This window comes from Equus przewalskii, chromosome 6, assembly GCF_037783145.1.
Source record: "Equus przewalskii isolate Varuska chromosome 6, EquPr2, whole genome shotgun sequence".
In the NCBI taxonomy this organism is placed as follows: Eukaryota; Metazoa; Chordata; class Mammalia; order Perissodactyla; family Equidae; genus Equus; species Equus przewalskii.
Window position 1 is genome coordinate 35,747,410 of NC_091836.1, and position 21,004 is coordinate 35,768,413.

General features: G+C 52.5%; 1 protein-coding gene across 2 annotated transcripts in view; it reads left to right on the forward strand.

Annotated features, from left to right (window-relative positions):
- Positions 1–15,161, forward strand: part of DCPS (decapping enzyme, scavenger) — a 36,010-nt gene extending 20,849 nt beyond the window's left edge. The window contains exons 3-6 of one of the 2 annotated variants that reach the window (XM_008517090.2): positions 2,071–2,216; positions 7,700–7,813; positions 12,735–12,845; positions 14,754–15,161. In XM_008517090.2, coding sequence (XP_008515312.1) covers positions 2,071–2,216; positions 7,700–7,813; positions 12,735–12,845; positions 14,754–15,020 — 638 coding nt within the window. In that variant the 3' untranslated portion in view covers positions 15,021–15,161. The remainder of the gene's footprint in view (positions 1–2,070; positions 2,217–7,699; positions 7,814–12,734; positions 12,846–14,753) is intronic. The other variant, XM_008517091.2, reaches the window with a different exon arrangement.
- The last annotated feature ends 5,843 nt before the right edge of the window (positions 15,162–21,004 follow it).

Here is a 21,004-nt window from a genome sequence, read left to right on the forward strand (position 1 = left end):
GTGCAGAGCCAGGATTTGACCCCAGGTTGATTGGTGCCAGAATCTCTGTTCTTCCCCACCAGGCTACACGGCACATGTCGTGGGACTTTCCTGGAGCCCACTGCAAGGGCCAAGGCAGTGCCCTTCAGTTGATTTCAGGCACTGTCTTGCTGCTTGAGATCTTGGTGTGCTGACCTCTGGCCTCTGGCCTGTGAGCCTGGGCTGTCAGAGAGTGGTGGAAGTGAGAAGTGAGAGACTGCTTTTGCTGCTGCCCAGAGGGTTGTTGGAGGCTGCGGTCTCTCTGTCGGGGTCAGATCCAGAGAGTCACAGGAAGTGGGCTGATATTTACTTAACGCCTCCAGTGGACGAGGTGACATGTGTTGTTTAACGTTAGCAACAACTCTTTGGGGCGAATTTTGACTACCTTTTAACAGACGAGGAACCTGAGACTGATAGGTTAAATAACATGCCCAAGGTCACACAGCCAGTAAGGGGAGAGTCACACATCAGCTTGGGTCCAGAGCCTGTGTCTTCATGCCATGCTGCTTTGCCTCCAGAGCTGATGGACCAGAGGCCTGTGGTCCTCACCAGAAGTCACGTGCTCAGTACAGCCCCTTTGGACATCTTCCCAGGCTGTTGGAAGATGAGACTGGGCCTTTAGGCAGGTGTTGAAAGAGCATTGACTTTAGGGTGAGAAGACCTCGGTTCCTGTCTTGCCTCTGCAATGTCTCAGTGGCATGTTGGACAAGTCTCAAGTCCCTGCGACCCTTTTCACTTACCTGTGACATGAGGATTAAAATCACCTAGGTCCTCAGACCAGGTCTGAAAGTAGAGGTTGGTGGTCCTTAGCTGGGTCTCGAGGTACGTGGGTGAGTATGAGAATTTCCTGGAGTGTGGAAATGCTCCTGCAAGGCTGCTCTCGTGGGTTTCCCTGGGAGAGCATATCTGACTCTAGAGTCAGGGAGTCAGGGAGGACTTGGGTCTTTTGAGAAACGTCTCAGCTGATTTTAAAATACCGTTAACCTTTCCAGCCCTTTAGATCGATGTTGAAGTGCTATATATGGATGTTAGGGTCCTGATAACAGTTGTAGCAGTTGTTGTTAGAGACGGGGAAAAGGACTTCACCAAAACCAGGTGGTTTTGGACTAGGCCTCTAGCCTAGAGTCTGTTTAAGGAAAGTACAAGATTTCCTTCTGATGAAAACAGTGGTTCTCAGCCTGGGGCAATTTTATACCCCAGGGAACATCTGGCAATGTCTGGAGACATTTTTGGTTGTCACAACTAGAGAAGGGATCTTATTAGTGTCCTGGTAGAAGCCTGTGATGCTGCAGTGCACAGGATGGCCCCCACAACAAAGTATTATCTAGGCCAAAGTGTTAATGGTGCCAAGGTTGAGAAACCCTGGCTTTAAAATAGCCAGCACTTACGTAGTATTTACCATGTGTCACACATTGTTCTCAGTGCTTCACAGGTATTAACTTGCTTAATCCTCCCAACCCTATAACAGAGGGGCTATTATTATCCTATAACAGATGGGGAAATAGGGGCATGGAGAGGTGAAATAACTGGAATGGGGTCAGGCTCTCACTTGGGGTGAGGAAGGGACAGGTGGGCCTGGACTTAGGCTCACACGGCTGGGCTCTGGGCCCATGTCTTTGGCTGCTGGGCTGTGCTGCTGTGCATTAAGGGAGGCTACTGGGCTTTAAACTGGGTTTCCAGCTTTGGGTCCAGAAAGCAACATAGCTAGAAATGTGGTATGTGAGAAGCGTCAAAAATTTCATTCCTGTGCCTGGAACTCGGGGAAAAGGGCTAGAGTTAGGGTGATGAGGGGCCCAGTGACCCATCAGTGAAAACCTTGTGTTCTCCGGATTCTGAGTGTGACTCATGTCATGAATTTAATGGCACGAGGCACCTCGGGGGCACAGATCATGAGTGACTGTAACCTCTTAGCCTTTGGCTCCCTTCGTTAGGGAATCAGAGGCAGGGCGGGGGTCCTCTCCCTTCTGTGGTACCTGTGGTGACCCCCGTGTGATGGGACTGTGCAGAGCTGGGCCTAACTTTGCAGTCCCGGCCCATGTTGTGTCATTGCAGATGTAAAGACAACCGTGGTTTACCCTGCCACAGAGAAGCACCTGCAGAAGTACCTGCGCCAGGACCTCCGCCTGGTCCGAGAAACAGGAGGCGATTACAAGAACATCACCTTACCCCACCTGGAGTCCCAGAGCCTCAGCATCCAGGTGACTGGCCACCGTGTCTTGGACTGGCCCAGAGAGGTCAGACATGGAGTGCTGTCCCCGTGGCCAGTGTATGTTTCTCAAGCATCTGTCCAGGGGCCAGCACTGTTCCACAGGCCGTGGGATACACAGAGAGCACAGTGGACTCCCTGCCTTCATGGAGCTTACCTCCTTTTGCACAAGTCAGACAGCACACAATATATAAGTACACGAGACGTGAGATCATGAGGGCTGTAGAGAAGCATAAACCGAATAAGTGGTGTAGAAGGGCCTGGGGTGAGGTGGTCACTGTCTTATAGAGGATGGTCAGAGAAGGCTTCGTTGATAAGAGAGTTCACTCTGGTCTGGGGCACGCATTAAGGCTCTCTGGGAATCTCAAAGCAGCCCAGTTTGTTGGAAGAATTTGTATCTACTCTACAGTATAGCCCCTATACAGTCTTAGAATGGCTGTGCCCTGCCCAGGGGTCTGTGAATGAGTAGGCTTAGGCCCGCCCCAGTTCACGCTCTCATTCCTGGTTTCGCCTGCAGCAAACCAGCCTCCAGGAGTCGAGTCCCAGCGTGAAAAACTTTCCCTCTCACTTTCCCTCACCCGGTACCTTTCCCTCACCCGGTACCGCTTGCATTCATTCCATAGAGGGCGGGACCCTATTGTCTTGGGTCTTGGTGCTGGGCCTCTTCTCCTAGGGGCTATATTCCTAAGTTGGCAGCTTTTTCTGAGTGTCTTCAGCTGCTGGGCCAGATGTAAGGCCATTTAGCTAAGAGATCCCAACTCCTAGGGTCTACGCCCGGCACCAACCAGAGCTTCTGCCTGGAATTGGCCCCGGGTGAGTGCTCAGAGTTAAATACGATGGATGGGTCGTTTCCTTGCTCACTCACTGGCTTTCACCGTCTCCAACTCTGTACCACTCACTCTTGTTCTCTTTGAGTATTTCTCACTTACTCTTGCCAAGGTTCAGGTTACGGTAGTGTAGTTTCCTAATATGGGAAACGGCCATTTCTCCCAGACCCAGGAGAAGGGTGGGTGTTCTGGCGTAAGGGGCACTGCAAAGTGAATTGTACTTGGGAGGAGTAAGGAAGGGGAGGTTGACACGGCCCATGGGAGGCCTGTGCCGATAGCCCTCTTTCCCGTTGGGGAAGACCTAACCTGGCTACCAGTCACGGTCCCCTGTGCAGTATTTGCACAAGGCTCCTCCAGCTCAAACTGGCTTGATTTTTTTTTTTTAAGAAGTCCCAGCACTTGCTCTGTCTTCTAAGTAGAAAGGAAATATGTTTCCATCTTCCTAGACAGGTTCTGCTATTCAGGATCTTGGAGAGCTCTGGAATACACATTCTGCTGCACTGGTTGCATATATATGAGATTCAAAAGAGGAAGCCCTTGATACAGTTAGTGTGAGCCGTATAATGTATATACCTTCTTATACACCATTATACAGTTCCTCTGGGAAAATAATACAACAAAAACCTCAGTGCTCTACCAACTTCTCTTTGACATGAGCATTCAGATACTCTTTCCTAGCTGTTTCTAGCAAGTTTACAAACCCTCAGCTTAACTGGTAACAGTCATTATATTTATTGAGCGTCTGCTGTGTACCAGGCCCTGTGCTAGGCTCTGGAGGGTTGCCAAGATAAACGCTGATGATGCCCCATAGTCTTGTAGGGAAGATGGACATGTAGGCTGACAATTGCAATAAGACACTTTTGTGTCTATATATGAGGTACACTGGTGACACAAAGAGGGAGTGAGTGATCAGCTCAGACAGTGGCAGGCTTCACAGAGGAGGGGATCTTCCAGCTGGGTCTTAAGGGACAAATAGAAGTTTACCGGGTGATAAGGCAGAAAAGGGCATTCCAGGTAGAGGGAGGAGCAAGTACAGAGGCACAGAGGGCTGGAATCATTGATGCATTTGGGGAGCTGGAGGATCGACAGGAGAAGGCAGGCAGGGGCCAGGAGGAGGCATGTGCACTTTGTCCAGGAGACCAGGAGTTCCCAAACCCTGCTGATCATCGGGATTGCCTGGTAGGATTTTTAAAAATAGTCAGCATGGAGCCCTACTCCATCTCTGCTGAGTCAGAATGTTCAGGGGAAAGCTGGGACATCTGCATTTAAAAAAAAATCTCCCTATGTCTAATGATCATCAGATTTGAGAACGATTGCATTGAGGGTCCTATACACAGTTTTAAGAATGTGGGTGATGTTATTATATTTAAAGAATAGGTTGGAGTGTGGTTAGGGGAAGCTGGAGGACTGAACCAAGGCAGAAGCAGTGGGGAAGGGACTTAAGAGGTAGGGCTCAGAAACTGGTGCGTTTGGAGGTGAGGAGAGTCTGGGATGACTCCAAGTCCAGCTTGGGCGATGAGTAGATGGATAGTAGGGTCATTAACCAGGACGGGGGATGTGGACAGCCAAGAGGGTTGATGTGGAAGACAGTGAGTTCCGTTTGGGACTTAGCGATCACTAGGAGCAGAAACTGCCCGAAGCATTTGACGAGCATCGCCCACTGACTCTTCACAATAGCCCCTTGGAGATGGGCTTCACAGCCAGGAGGCCTGGCTTAGCCTTAGCCCGCTGCCCTGTTTGGCTCCTCAGATTTGAGGTGCTTGTAATTTCTCAGTGAAAAATGCAGTGGATATCTGGATCAGGAGCATTAGAGATCATCAAGCTAAAAATGTCGATTTGTGAGTCATCAAATCAAGGCTTCAGCGTCAGCCTAGAGTTTGGATCCCCATTCTGCTGTGTCAGAGCAGTGTGACATTGTCCTTCACTTCTGAGACCCAGTTTCCTTGTCTGAAAAATACAGCTAACACCACCCCCGTCCTAATGTCCCAGTGGAAATTTACAGACATGCCGTGTATCACATGCCGGTGTTGTTTCCAGCACAGTATAGGTGTGGGGTGGTAGCGTTACACATACACAGGCAGCGCTTTGGGGAACAGGCTGGGAGAGTGCAGTGCTAGGACACCTGGAAAGCATGGGCAGGTAAAGCGTGGCCAGAGGAGAGGGCCAGCAGGCAGGTGAGCAGCAAAGCAGAAGGAGAGTGAAGAGGGAGAGAGATTCCAAAAGAAGGCAAGGGGGTGCAGAGGGAATTGCTAGTGTCACCTATTGCAAGGAGGTCGTGCCAGGTGTGTTGCAGAGCTGTCAGTGCCCACCCACAGCTCCGTTATCAGTGGGGCTGGTCAAGTCCCCCAGGCTTGCTTTCAGATGCTGTCACTCTACATTACATAACTCCCTATGATTTGTTTTGTTCCCTTGTTCTCCTGCCTCCCTTATCTAGACTTCTGGCCTGAGACTTCATGTACATTCAGGTCCTTCCTGCCCTCCCAGGGGCCTTCCCATGTGGCCTGGAGCATGTGATCTGGGGCCAGACTCCAGCTTGGAATTGTGTGCACTTCCTCGTGCCTGCTTTCTCCTTATCTGCAGAATGAGGGTACTAACAGTTTGTCAGGAGTGTTAATCCCTTGGGGTACTTAGAGCAGTGCTGGACTCATCACCATCACGCCTTCGTGGTCGCTTGCCCCTGCAGCTTCGTGCTTGGTTCTCCCTTGCCCTTTATTTGGCACCACCCCCTTTTCTCTCCTCCTTTTTCTCCTTTTTCCCTTGCCCAGTCCCTCCTGTAGACTCCAGCAAACCAGCCTGTTGTCGTCTTCACGAGGCACCAGCCCAACGTGACCTGGTGGTGGAGCTTTCCAAGCACCTTCCTCTGCTTGTGGGGTGCTTGCTCTGTGCTGAGTGCTTCACATGCGTTTTCCCACAAACAATCCTCACTGCAACTTAACATATAGATGTTCTTAGCCCCACTTTACAAAGGAGGAAACCAAGGCTTAGAGAGATGATATCACTTACCCAAGGTGATGGCTAGTTGGCGGTGGAGGTGGAAAATGAAACTGAGGCTTGTTGGGCTCCAGAGCCCATCTGTTCTCTCTGGTGCCACACATTGCTTTCCACTGGGAGGTGGGACCTCCTTATCTGTGGGCAAAGACAGAGCCCCAGGGAGGCCTGCTTACAGTGGCTGCACCAGGGCTCTCTGTGGAGAGTTGCCACCCCTCTCCATGCCTTTTATTTTGGGGATGCTTCAGGTCAGATTCTAGCTGGCTTTTTTCTCCAGTAGCACATTCCCAGAGAGATTTCCAGTTAGCGAGGAAATGCCTCTGTGGGAGTTTGTTGACAGGCTGGGCTGTGCTGTGCATTGCCCTGGCCTCGCTACATGAGGAAGCCACTGCTGGGTGTTGTCCGGAACCCTTCCAGGAAGTGGTATGGCCAGGCTCTTCTTGGGAAGGGCCCCTTTGGAGTGGGTGGACCACATTGTGGCGAACCTCTGGGTCTTACCAGGGGATCTGGGAGGCCCAGATATTCCAGGCGGGTACCCTCTGCTCCCTCCCTCTCCATCTCAGATCGTTGCATTTGACCTCAGCCATGCTGACCCAGAGCCGAGGATGTAGCGCATTGTGCTCAGCCCTCCAAATTCAGGGGATGAAGTGTGCAGGCGCTCAACCAGCCCCCTGCCCCCTGCCTTTGCTGATATTGCTTGTGCCAGTACTTGTGGGGGTGGGCAGAGGAGCCCTATACTGGTCTGGTTGTGTCAGTGCCCTGACCTCCCAATCTGCTCCCCTCAGTGACCTTGGAGGCCCTTCACAACTGAGAGGCAGAAGGGGCAGCAGTGTGATCCCAGCCACTGCCGTGTCTCTGGCTCTCCAGCAGGGTTCTCTCTCGGATTGGGGGAGAGAATTCATGGACCTGGAAGGAAGTTGAGTTTGCAAAGGGCTCTCAGAGCTCTGGGGAAGTGGAGAGGAGTGGAGGTCCTTGGGTTTGAGCCCTGTGAGAACAGGGGCCTTCTTATCTTAACCTCCCTGCAGGCTGGCTTCTTCAGAAAGGCTGTGTCCTTGGGATCCACGCAGTGCCCTAGGAAAGGTCCCCTGAAGACTGTTGACAGCAGCTGATGAAAGGGTGTGAGGAAGGGCCAGAAGCCCTGGGTTGACAGGAAAGGTCTGCATAATCACCGTCTCCAGGTGGGGGTCGGTTCTGCTCTGTCATGTGGGGACTGTGTCATGTGAGATGCTGTGGCTTCAGGCAGGCGGAGGTGCTGATCCCACCCCTAACACCCCTGCGGCCTGAATAAAGTGGGAAGGTGCCACAGACACAGCTTTTCCCGAGTCCTGTGGGCAGTGGAGGGGGAGGGTGCAGAGCAGGCCTGTGAGGCTACAGCAGAGCGTGTACTCAGTGCTGACCAGGAAGAGCCTAAAAAGCTGCCCCATCCAAGCTGCCGTGGCCCCTGTGGGGACTGCTGTGGTGGCCAAGTTTCAGCTGTGCTAGGCCCCCAAGAGCAGATCACTGGGGACAGGACAGCCTGATTGTAGATCCCCTGAGCTTAGTGGCCTTTCGTGACTTGGCTGTCCTTCCTTGAGGGGCCAGCGAGCTCACCTAGCTCAGTCTGGGGTGGCTTGCCAGTGGTGGTGTGTGGTACGTGAACCCTTTCTCCCCCTCCTTCCAGTGGGTGTATAACATTCTCGACAAGAAAGCAGAAGCTGACCGGATTGTTTTTGAGAACCCGGATCCCTCTGACGGCTTTGTTCTCATCCCTGACCTCAAGTGGAACCAACAGCAGGTAAGATTTCTTGCTGGGCCCTCTGGTCTCTGAGTACCCTGCTCCAGGTTGCTGGCCATCCTCAATCCTGCCCTTCTTTCTCCTGTTGGTCTCTCTCTCTAACCAGATTGTAATTAACCAACAAGGGGAGGCCTGAGCTCTGCGGTGAGAGTGCATACCTGTCCTGTTTACACCTTAATGGGTCAGCTTACAGCCCTTCCTGGCTCTCGTCCCATCCACTGGCAAGAATGGGGTGGTGTTTGCATCCAGAACCACTTGGGCTGTTCCTTAACTAACCAAGTGGCTTGGGCTGCCACCCTCACTTCCAGGAGCACCTGCAGCCCTCAGGTGGACTGTGTACATTCTCTCCGTCCCCTGGACACCAGCATGCCCTGGCAGGCCCATGGTCTGAAGTACTGGCAGGCAGGAGCCATGGCGACCAACCCGAAGAGTCCCCTCCACAGCCCGAGTCACAGAGGAGGTCTTCCAGTGGCCCAGGCTTCCACCCAAGCCTCTCAGCTCTGTTTCCTGGCCTCCATGTGCTCCTCACTTCTCCTCACCCTCTAAGGAGCAGGTTTCCCTTGGAGCCGTCTGCACTCACACTGTCCGTCTCCAGTCCTTGGTAGCTTCTCTCTGTCTCTCCACCTTCTTGCTTCCCTTCCTCACTCTCCCACACCGGCTCATCACCAGTCACAGCTTACGTGGCCTCTTTGGGTGGACTCATACCCTGACAGTAATGGGAACAGGCAGAGCACCGTGTGACAGGAAGTGCTATTCCACTACATGCTGGAATCAGGCCGGGCTCCGCCTGCAGCAGGACAGGGGCCAGGATGAGGCCGAAGAAGCCAGACGGGATTGCTGGGTAGGAAGCGGGGAGTAGATTAAGGCCCCCTCTCCTCCAGTTCAAATCTTTGAGTAAGTCAAGCTCAGATTTGCCACTGTGCTCTCAAGTGGGCCCTTCTGGTTTCTGTGCTCCTCATGCGGTCACAAGACTCTCACGCTGAGACGTTGTTCTGGAGTCTGGCCCGGTCCGCCTCTCCGTGGACGCCTTCTCTCTTGCTTTCTCAGTTGCAGCCTGCCCTTTAGGCCTTTGGGTCCTAAACTGAGCTTACCTGCAGTTTGCTTGGTTTTGGTTTGGTGGTTCCTAGACCTGCCATGCCATTCCTTCACTGCCCTAATGGGGCCCTGGGGGCCTGTGGGGTACTGGGCCAGGATTTCGGCTCAGAGGCACACAGGCAACTGAGTGCCGCCTTGGGAGTTCCTGAACACAGTTTGAGGGGTGGTAGGGAATTTGAAGGGTGTTTCCAGAAGTTGCAGCTCTGAGTGATGATTTGTTAGAACCAGCTGATATCAAAGCAGACAGCTCCCCTGTGTGGGGTGTGCAGTGAGAGAGGCTACAAGAACACCGGCCTGCAGCTTACCCCCAGCCCAGGCCTTGAGGGAGGAACCAGGACTGGCTCTGGAGACGTTTGGGAGCTGGGACAAGGCCACAGAATAGGAATGCTGGTGGCAGCTCTGGGCGATGCCTGTGTGCATCTCTGCAGCCCCCCTGTCTGTGCCCCTGGGCAGCCCTACTCCTGGAGGTTCTGCGTCTCAAACTGGGTCATGGGAGGTGGATTGTGGGGCAGGAGGAACTTACTCACAAGGTCCTTCAAGACTGAAGAGCTTATGATTTGAAGGAGGATGGTGGTCTGAGGGCTGTGCAGGGACAACAGAAGATTGACTTGTGCAACCCCATTCAAAGAGCCCTGAGCACACTTGAGCCCATGGCCCTGAGAACAGAAGTCTGGCCCTGAGAACAGAAGTGCGTCATCCTTCTGACCTGGTGCTGGCAGGCATCCTGTCTGGCCTGCCAGTGGAACTGCCCTCTCTCTGTCTCCTTTAAGACAGAAAAGGGAGCCAGCCTGGTGGCTTAGTGGTTAAGTTTGCACACACCGCTTCAGCGGCCCGGGGTTCACCAGTTCAAGTCCCAGGTGCGGACCTAGCTCCTCTTATCAAGCCATGCTGTGGCAGGCGTCTCACATATAAAATAGAGGAGGATGTGCACAGTGTTAGCTCAGGGCCAGTCTTCCTCAGCAAAAAGAGGAGGATTGGCAGTGGATGTTAGCTCAGGGCTGATCTTTCTTTAAAAAAAAAAAACAGAAAAGGCTTCAGAAAGTCCGTTGGGCTCCCAGCCACAGGCTGAGATGACTCACCCTCAGGGGTTGTGAACTGGCCAGCTTAAATGTGACTTCCCATGATGGCCTACAGGTGCTATTGTTGTTAACCTTTGCTTAATTAGCACTTGTCTCTCAGTAGTGCCATACTTGGCTGACTTGTGACAGAACACAGAGATCATCAGCTTACTTAGAATCAGGCAGTGTATCCTGCAGGCAGACACGCCAGGCCTGGACGGCTGCTCTTTGTCCTTGCACAGGGGAGGACTGAGGAGGGCTGTGCTCTGGCATTTGCTTTCAGGAGCCTTCCTAGCCACCCTGCAATCTCCTGCTGCCACTTCTCCCGGAAGTAAATCTTTATTCCCCCAAGTCGTGGTCCAGGATTAAAGAGACTCTTTGTCCATATGTCCATCCATCTATTCATTCCACAAATATTTATCCAGTGCCTGATGTTTGCTGGGGATGCTGCATCCCTGGAGGTTGTAACATCCCTTCCTCAGTTCTCTTAAGAGATCACCTATATATGCTCTTTTATTTACCTTTTTTTGTGCGTCTAGTTAATACACGCACATGGTAAAAATGCAAATAGTACAGACCGTGCAGTGAAAGTAAGTTCCTCAGCCCACATTCCTCCCTTTCCCTCCCCAGAAGGGACTGTTTCCCCAGAAAAGATCGTTTCTTTGTCTCTCCTTCAGAGGTTGTCTTTGCATATTGGATGTCCAAGCGTCTGTGTATGTGTTTACAGAGACACACATGCCCTTTCAGTGCTGATGAGTTAGGTTCTTTGGTCTAAAGTTCTCAGACCAGGGAACTCTTCCTTTGCGTCTCTCCAGGATTGGAGAGAAGGCTCTCCAAAGCTCCAGCTGTGGCTTTGATTTTACTGTCCTGCCTTAGAGAGAAAGATGGATGGTGTCTGTCTCCCCGAGTGATTGATGGGCCACCTTTTGGGAGGCCAGCCTGAGACTCTCACTAGCCCCTGCTCTAGCTTTTTTCAGATCATTTCTCTGGGCCAGGGGCCCTTTGGCTGCCTGCAGAAAATCTGGGTTCATGTCTGATAGCAATGAGCAGGTTTCTCTTGCCTCTCAGTGGCCTGTGAGCTAACACCCAGCCCAGGCCTTGTGCCTCATTCCATGCCCCTGGAGCAGCGAGGTGTGAGTCAGTGCCACGTTTGGGATTTGTCAGTAGATAGCATCTAAAACAAATGCCACTATTATTTGGGAGTTCTGTGACAGTGACACATAGCCGAAGACACCCGCAGGCGTGCACAAACACATCCTAAATTCAAGTAATTTTGTTTCCTGGCTTCTCCTTGGGCCTGAGGTAGTGAGAGAGTATATATCCTGGACACAGGCCACAAGAAGGGAGTGTCCAGAAGGGATGTGTGGGCAAACTGAGGCCTGGGTGGGCACAGTTCCGCCATCTGCTGGGAGCTTCCCAGCAGGCTCCTCCGTGGCGGGTCTGGGGCAGAGAGCCCAGATTCTTAGAACTCTGGCCGAGAAGAGTATCTGTGGCCTGAAGAGACTGTTGGCATGAAGAGACACAGTTGGACACCAGGCACCATATGGAAAATCTCATTCTCAGTTTTTTAGTCAGAGCCCTTGGGGATTTGGTTGGGTGACTCATGGTCCCCAAATTACCTCCTTGAGGAATCTGGTGGCCCAGACTGCAGGGCTGGTGCTGCCGGCTTCTCTCCCTGCCTTGCCCCTTGGAGCCCTGGTGTCTGGGGCCTGCCCCGCACATGGATGTGGTAACCAGCCAGGGCCAGGGTGTGGGGAGCAGGGAGGGGTGCAGGGTGTTCTGGGAAAGAGGAAAGTTCATTTGATCTCTGGCGCCAGATCTTGTTGATTTTGGTTCTTTGCACTGTTGTGACCTCCAGGTTTTGGGCCAGGTGCTGTTTTCAGGAAGGACAGCAGGAAGGGCCACCTGTGAGACAGAGGAAGACAGAACAAGGTTAAGCGCTCTGGTGCTCATTGCTGAGCTGGCCCCAGGCTTCCTTTCTGTCTTCACATCTCTCTACACCACTTCACACGACAAATCGAGTTGTTTACCCCTTCTGTGCTCTATGCTTTCTTGCCTCTGAGCCTTTGCTTTCACTGTTCCCTTTACCTGAATGCCCTTTCTCCAGACCCTACCTCTTCTTCAAGACCTGGCTCCCCTGCCTCCTCTTCCAGGAAGCCTCCCTGGATCACCCTAGCTAGCTAGTCTTTCCTTCTTCCTCCTGTACTTTTATTGCTTTATGTCTTACGGTAAATACTTATGTACACATGATTAGACCATAAACACTTGGAGGGAAAGAGTTCGTGGCACTTTCTCTGTTTTTTCAATTGGAGATTTCATTTTTTAAAAAAATTTTTTAATTGAAGTTATGAGTTTTATTGAAGTTATATGAAGGTTATGTACAACCTTGTGAAATTTAAGTTGTACATTATTATCTGTCAGTCATCTTCTAGGTGCGCCCCTTCACCCTTTGCCTTGGGACTTTCTTAAACCTCCTTCCTGCCCCCGCCATCAGCCCTGTGAGTATCTAGATACTCTCATATGATCTTCTTTAGCAGGAAGAATAAACGGACATTCTCTTCCTTAGACTGTCTCACCCACCCTGGGTACATGGAGGCCCCCAGTGCCTGGGGATTGGTCCTGCCCTGGCGTCTCTGCCAGGGTCTGTGGCTGGCACTGCAGGCCTTGGGGTGGGTGCTTCCTGGCTGCTGTGGGGAATTCTAGGATTGGCACCCTCCCCTGGCTCTGGCCCCTGCTGAGCCTGGGTTCCCCCCTGCCACTCTGCACAGCTCGATGACCTGTACCTGATTGCCATCTGCCATCGCCGGGGCATCAAGTCACTTCGGGACCTTACTCCAGAGCACCTGCCACTGCTCAGGAACATCCTCCGGGAGGGGCAGGTGAGTTGCTTTGGCCAAATCCACACTGAAGCCTGGAGGAATTATATTGCAACTCCAGGGTGTCCCCTGGTCACTTTCCTCACCCTTCGCAGAAGTCCTCCTGGCTTTTCTCTGGATGCCAGTTGTGGGGGCCACAAGTAGGCTCTCCAGATGGACTCACAAGGCCCTGTTACCTGGTCCTGCCCTCTTCTCCAGCTCTCAGCCACCCTTCCTCACCCCCATGCCTGTCTTCCTCCACCTAGGTTCCTGCCTTTGCCTCCCTGCCTTTCTCCTGCAGCTCCCATCTGGGACCCCCTGCCAACACACAGGATTACCTGTCTACCACATTGTGCCAGACGTGTTTCTTGGGTAGATGGGTTCACAGCTCTGCTGTATGTATGCACGTACCTCATCTTCCCTGAGGGTGGACGCTGAGTGCTGTAGCACCCGGCATTCTGAGATGCTTTCTATCTGGGATATTTGTTATCAAATGAAATTAATAGGGGCGCTAAAAGGGGCCCATGGGGTAATGGAAGATGGGGAAGAGTCTAGAATCTTGGGTTGTCCTGGTTCTGACATTTGACCTTAACCAACTCAGTGACCTTGAGCAGGTCACTTCACCTCACTCTGGGCCTCAGTATCTGGATGCGGTCCTTGTAAATCCGCCATTCTGTGGCGTGTTTTCAGCCTTCTTTCCACTCTGAAACATTCCAAGATGCTGTTCACTGTGACAGGGACCGGCACTTGCAAGGGTGCCTAGCCAGGAGAGAGGCTCGCCCCCTCTCAACAAGAGCTGCTCTGAGGCTTTGATGCCGACTGGAGGGAGGGCTTTGCCTGGCTCTGTTCTCTGTTCACCTCGGGACCCAGCTCCCTGTCACTACGTCCTAACTTGCCTCCTCCCGTCTTGCCTGCCCATGTCTCCATTCCTCTGGCTGCCATTCTCTTTTTGGAGTGGCTTGTTTCTCTCTTGAAACAGCCTCAGGATGGCAGATTGCATCTTTCTCCCAGGGAGATGCGGAGCCAACACCTTTGCCTGCCCTGGCGGCTTGGGCAGCCTCACCGGGCTGGCCATCCCCACTTATCCCAAGAAGCCCTCTGGTGGTTTGGCCCTGGTCTCACCCTGCTGCAGAGATCCCTGGGGTGAGCTCCAAATGCAGAGTACAATTCCGGGGTGTATCCTGAGCCCACTGAGGCCCCAGTCTTTTTCTCTTCACCTCTGACCTCCTCAGGGATTTGCCACAATGGAAGTCAGAGTCTCCTCTGAATTCCAAGCCTTGGAGGCTCCTGAAGGAGGGTTTGGTGGAAAAAGTCCTACCCCAGAGCAAAGTGGGGGTGGGCAAAGGAGCCAAGGCCAAGGTCAGTGCTTCCTTCCTCCACCAAGAGTCCAGCCAGACCAGCCTTCCTGAGCTTGTCTGGGGGCAGCCCTTCCCACGCCCCCTCCCGCAGCCCTTCTCTGTCACCAAGCCCTTAGCTCAGCCCTGTCAGCTCCACTCTGCTCTATGCTGAGAGAGCGAACAAGGCTCCCTCCCACCTACTTTGTGATTGAAGTGCTTGCAAATCATCCAGGGGGAGGATAGCCCCATAGCCCTGGGAATCTGGGGCCTGTCCTTAGGCGCTGGGACTTCCTAGATTCTCAGCAGCGACTGTTGGAGGAAGCAAATGTTGTATCCAGGGTGGAGTGGGGAACCCTGACTGTGGCCACCGTCCCCTTCTTTTGGGAGAGAGAGCCTCAGCTTCACTGCTGTCACCTGAGTTTGTTGATTTCCTAGAGTGGAAGACAGGGACCCCAAGCAAACGGCGGGCAGAGAGCTGTTTGGAGGGTTTCTGTGAGAGGTTCAGAGGCTGGTCGGGGGTTAGGACAGGAGGAGGTTCCGGTGCTGACTTGTGGGCAGCACGGTGACCACCTTCCTGCCACTCCTGTTTCTTCAGGAAGCCATCCTGCAGCGCTACCAGGTGAAGGGAGACCGCCTCCGAGTGTACCTGCACTACCTGCCCTCCTACTACCACCTGCACGTGCACTTCACCGCCCTGGGCTTCGAGGCCCCTGGCTCAGGGGTGGAGCGGGCTCACCTGCTGGCAGACGTGATTGAGAACCTGGAGTGTGACCCGGAATACTACCAGCAGCGCACCCTCACCTTTGCCCTCAGGGCTGATGACCCCCTGCTCACGCTCTTGCAGGAGGCCCAGAAAAGCTGAGCTGGCCCAGGGGCTCTCGGGAGAAGGGCACAAATATGTGGGATTGAGGGTGGGGGGATGGAATTTTTAGAACCAAGTAAATTTTTTAAAAATACGTTTTGTACTGGCTATCCCTAGTTTGTGAATAAAGTATTGGTCTCATTCGGTGTGGACTGACGACGTGGCCTGGGGAGGGAAAGTGGAGTGGGCAGAAGCGGGTGGGAAGATCTTGCAAAGTGAGGAAAGTCTCCAGGGGTGGTGGCCTCGGCTGGCCTGGAAGGGTGCCAGGGGCTTTTTCCAAATCCCTGCACACATCCTCCTGACTCCGTGTCATTCTGACTGCACCTCTCCTGGTTTTCACTCCTTCCATTCTGCTCTCATGTCTCTCTTTTTCTCATTTTCTATATCTTCCCAATGGTTTTCTAGGTCCGTGTGTCTGGGAGTTCCCCCAAAAAACCAAATGCAAAATAACCTATAGGGATTTTTGATGGCACTTCCTCTTTCCCTCCCCTCCTCACCCCGTGTGTGAGTCAGCCCAAGAAGTTGATAAACTTCTTCTTAACAAGGATGAAGGATTGCTGGCTGGAAGTGGGAGGGTTTTAATAGGAATCAGGCAACGCGAGCCCAAAAGCCTGCTTTGCCTGTTACTTGGTCAGCAAGTCCCTGGCCTTGAGTTTATTATCTAAGCGGGAAGACAAAACAGACTCGCCTGGAGCAGCCAGAGGATCAAATACTAACCAGTGCATCAACGGGGGCACCGAGATATGGTTGCAGTGGAGTACAGAAGCTCAGGGGCTCAGGCTCAAGGTGTGACCAGTGTCAGAGGTCCCCGTTCATAGAATCTGAGGCCAGGAAGAGACTTCAAAGTGTCCAGGGCTGAGGGTATGTAGGGAGCCATCAGGGCCTTATCTGGGAGAGTGACATCTACCACGGCTCCAGCAGAGCAGGGACATAGGCACGCACGTTGAGGGCACACAATTAAACATAAGGCACTTGTCCCAGCACAGAGGACAGCTGTGTTACACTGCCAGGGAGGGGCTCACGTTTGCTAGTCAAGGTGGGGCTTAGGATACTGGACCTTGCTCAGGAAACTTCCTCAGGAGAGGCAGGATGCTGGGTTCTGCTAAGCGATAAGAGAGAAGCATAGGCAGAGGAGAGGGGCGGCTCTTACTCTGCATCCCCTGGACTGAGAAGCAAGTCGAGTTCCTTTCATTCGTTCGTCAAATGTTTATCAAACACGTGCTACAGGCGAGGCAGTGCCCTAGATACTGGTAAATGGTGGACACGAGGTCAGAAGTCTCTCTTCCTGGAGCTCATAGTCATCACAACATTGGACAAGCCCCAAGGCATGCTGAGCCCATTTCTTTGTGAACGGATCCGTGGAGTGCTATCTGCTGTGTAAGTGTACAGTGCGATAGTGTGGCGTTATCGTAAGCTTTGACTTACTGGTTGACTCTCGAGCCAGACAGCTCGGTGTTGGGAATACAGAGATGACTAGAACAAAGCTCCTACCCTCCAGGCTAGTGGGGTAGACAGCCAAGCGAACAGAGGAGTCAAAAGATGACACACAGGAAGCTAAATGGAGTAAGGTGCTGAGGCTGAAGAGGGCTGCGTTAGAGGGAGAGGTGTGCGCTGGGGTGGGACGGCCTTCCTCCCCCAGGTGGAGATTACAGCAGCGGATGCCAGCTGGCCTTTCTTTTTGGTGAGGAAGATTGTCGCTGAGCTGACATCTGTGCCAATCTTCCTCTATTTTATGTGGGACGCTGCCACAGCGTGGCTTGATGAGTGGTGCAGGTCCACGTCCAGGATCCAAACCCAGGAACCCTGGACCAGAGAGGTGGAGCAGGCCGAACTTAACCACTGTGCCACCAGGCAGCCCCTGGCCTTACCTGACAGTAGGTAAGGGCTATTCTACAAGGAGGCCTCACTTTGCTCCTTTGTAGTGCTGGGAGGTGGAGAGGGTGCTTGTGTGTCAGGACCAACTCTGCTTTCAGAGGGGAAGAGGGTCGATTCTCCCCTCCATGCCAGGAATGGGAGGAGCCAAGACCCAGGGAGCAGCCCTGTGAGCTGGAAACTGCTCTGGGAGAGGACCTCAGGAGTTCAGCTCCCTGTCCCCAAAGAGCCCAGCAGTGGGCAGTGTCACTGACCACAGGGATATTTGCTTTCACTCCAGGAAACAGCTGGTCAGATGTGGGTAGGCTATGTGCGGTGGATCCTGCTGACTCTCCATCTGAGATACACCAACTGGCCTTTGTCATCACCTGAAACACTTCCTTCACTGCAATGCCCATCTTACCTGAATCCTGGGATGCTTGAAGGGCTGCAGGGAAGAACTGGCCAGGTGAAGAGGCCAGTCGCTTTGTCATGCCTTGTCCAGAGGTCCTGGAGCAGGTCTCTTCTCTAAGGTCCAAGCACTCCGCCCACACATTCCACTTCTCCGTCATTTCTAGGGAGTCTCTGTTCCCAGGGGCCACAGGGGGCCAAGAGCAGCTCTGTCCACCATAGGCACTGTGGGCCTGGAGCAGGTGGCAGCAATGGGCCACCACCTGAGGGCTTTCACCTGGAAGGAAAGGAGCTCGACTCTGAATCCAGGTCCTTAGTCCAGGGATACAGATTAAGAGCCACCCTTCTCTGCCTCAGCTTTCCTCCTGCTGTCACTTTGCAGAATCCCCCATCCTGCCTCCCCTAGGAGAGCTTCCTGAGCAAGATCCAGTATCCCTCAGCCCCACCTTGACTAGCAAACTGGAGGCCCTCCCTGGCAGCGTGACACAACTGTCCTCTGTGCTGGGATAAGTGCCTTATGTGTTTAACTGTGTGCCCTCAATGTGCGTGCCTGTGTCCCTGCCCGGCTGGAGCCGTGGTAGACGTCATCCTCCCCCCATGAATCCTGGCTTGCTCCACACCTGGCTGTCGGCCCCCAGGACTTGGCCTACTTTCTTCCTGGCTCTGCGGGAGAGGGAAGGAAGCAGTCGCAGGCATGACTGCCATTGTTCCTCGGCTCCTCTCAATCTGCCCAAAAGTTTCCTCATAGAGCAGAGGTGGTGAGTGTTCTATATTTGTCAACCTGCCTTCATGAAACAGAAAAACAACATTTCACAATGAGTTGGACATTTAAGCTCCACTTTGCATGTCCCTGTTGAACACAGATCCCCAAATGAGAAACAAATCAAGAAACAGTTACATACAAAGTAATACTTGAAACTGTTTCTCTTGTAACACTTCCACACCCAAACATTTTCATATATCTATTTTATTTCTGAATAGGTTGATGTAGGTCTACTCACTCTTCCTCAGAAAAGACTAAATCTTTATTACACACGTTTATGGAATGTTAAAATGTCCTTTCTTTTAGAAGAAGACAGTGATAACAGTAGTTGTTTTTTAAATAGCCTCACTTAGCAAAATAAATGCTAGCAACACCATATTTGTTCTATTATTATTATTATCTGAATCTAAGTGTTTAATTCAGTAACAGATTTGAACATCTACCCTACTTTTTTTTTTCTTTTTTCTTTTTTAGGAAGATTAGCCCTGAGCTGACATCTGCTGCAATCCTCCTCTTTTTGCTGAAGAAGACTGGCCCTGAGCTAACGTCCGTGCCCATCTTCCTCTAAGGCATGGCAGCCAAGAGATTTTAAGGCAAAAAGCAAGCCATAAACTATCTGTGGTTAATCGATCGTGGCCCCAAACACAAGCAAGGGCTGCATGCAATGACTTCTGGGGATCTCTTCCAGCCTGAAGGTTCCTGGAATGCACTTTAGTGTTGGCCTACTGGCAGGCTTTTTAGACTACAACTGTGATGTCTCCTGCTATTGAGAACCCTGGGAACAGCTCAGCTCCATGGTCCAGCCATATAAATCTGATAAAAATAGGAGCTGAAATACCATCCTGGAGTTGCTATTTTTAAAAGCGTCTGAGATGCTGGATTGGGTTTATTTCTTCCTCAAACGGCATCTTGCTGTTCCCTCCTCCTGGTGGGCAGGATGCTAACGTGGCACTTGTGAGGGACAGGAGCCAGAAGCCGGTGAGGCACATTTGTCAAGGGGCCCTGTGCCTCCTCCCCACAACCACTGCCTGCCAGGAGGAGCCGTGGGGCCGAGGCTTCCCAGCTGGAGAGGCACCTGCTCCTCCAAGCCTGCCCTTCGCTCCTGTCTTCTCGATCTGCTCCTGGGTGCCTCTGGTTGTCTCAGCAGAGAGGTGTCTTTCATTTCCTCCACAGCAGAGGCAGAGCCAGAGAGGTAAAGGAAGGTAGAGGGCACGAGAATGGGGGCAGCACGGCTCAGAAGGGGACCGGGACCCACACTGCTGCTCCTCAGCTTGTCTTCACCCAACCTTGGCACAGCTAGTCTACGGAAGGAACAGCTTCCAGGAGCCAAAGCCCTGCTTGCTCCCTCAAATTGCTTCTTGCCAAGCAACTCGCAGTGTCTTGCAGGTGGGCCAAAGGGGTGCGCTGGAGCTGGAAGGGGTTCAGATGGCCCTAGAACCCAGTACCTGGAATCGAAAAAGCACCAGAATTGCTTCCTTCCTGCACCACAGATGATATGGCTTCTGGGCAGTCAGCTAAGCATCTGGCTGTGCCATTAAGAAACTGGTGGGGAAAGATCATGAGTAAGCACATTGCGGCCTAAGGGGAGGAGTCAGAATTACAGTTAGCTTCTGGGAACCCCGTAACCAGGGGTGGGATAAGCTGGAGAGGGGGAAGGGAGGAGATCTGAATACAGCTTATAGGTCAGAGGATGGATTCCACCTTATCCAGCACGTGACACTTTCAGAGCAAATTCACAGCCATTGCCTAATTTAATACCAACAACACCCATTTAAACAAGCACAGTTATTTCCATTTTTTTTTTCCTAGTAAGAAAACTAAAGCCATTTGGTGACAGAGGCAGAGTTGGAAGTCATGTGTCCAGGAGCGAAAGTTGGCCCTTCAGTTACGTTTTCCGGCAGAGTGGAGTTCACATGGTGCATAGCAAGAATCGCAAACTGCATTTAGATTTAGCTCATCAAAGAGTCAGCGAAGTTGAGGAGCTGGGCTGATGGTCAGTTCAGCTCTGCCAAACTCACCTTGTCGCCTGGGACAGGTGCTTACTCTCTTGGGGCCAGTTTTCCCATCTGTAAAACGCGGAGAGTAGTCCCTCTTCCTCTTGACTTGCCCAGGGCAGGGACCTTAGTCATTCCTCTTTCTACCTAGCTTAGCTCCAGGCCCAGAGGTGAGATGCAATAAGTACCTACTGAATGAATGCTTGACTGACCAAGCCAAAGGCATCATTCAAACATAATTAATTTAGACACTGGTGAAATGCAGAAAGATGACCTCTGCCCATGCCAGGTACGATTTAGGATGGCACAGTCACCTGTGGAAGAACTCGGAGGCCGACTCTCTTCTCTGGTGCCGTCTCCACTTTGCTCACGCGCAGTAGAGCTTCTTAAGTTGTCTTGTATTCAACAGATCAGCCCTCCACTTTCAGCTGAAGGGAAGCTTGAGTTGGCCGTCTCTGAACCACCTTTCCACTTATTGTCACTTACTTACATCTTATACTTAGTCGCTTCCTGTCCTGCCTTATTGCTGGATGGGAGTCCACTGTGAGCCTTCTCTGCAGCTGAATGGTAAGCTCCTGGAGACAGGGACTGGGCATTGCACTTTCCTGGGAGCCCCTGGAGCCCCAACACAAGGCTGTTTACCTACGAAAGAGTGCCTCAGGGGAAACTTCTAGACTGTTCTCCTTCAGCCTGAGTAGTCCCAGGTTTGACTGGGCATGTCTGGGCCCAAGAAACTAGGGTCAGGGGCCTGATGGGGTTTCCCCTGGAGACAAGATGCCTGACGCCTTCAGTAAGGAACAGAAACTGAGAAGCTTTCTCAAGGTCAAGATAGGATGTGCAGAAGAGGGGTGCAGAGGGAGCAGTGTGGGGGCGGCAGGTGCCGACTAGGGCGGACTCCAGGGGACCTGGCACCTGTGCGTTGGTGGGTGGGCTCCCGGAACTAGGCCCTCCCTCTTCTGTGCCTC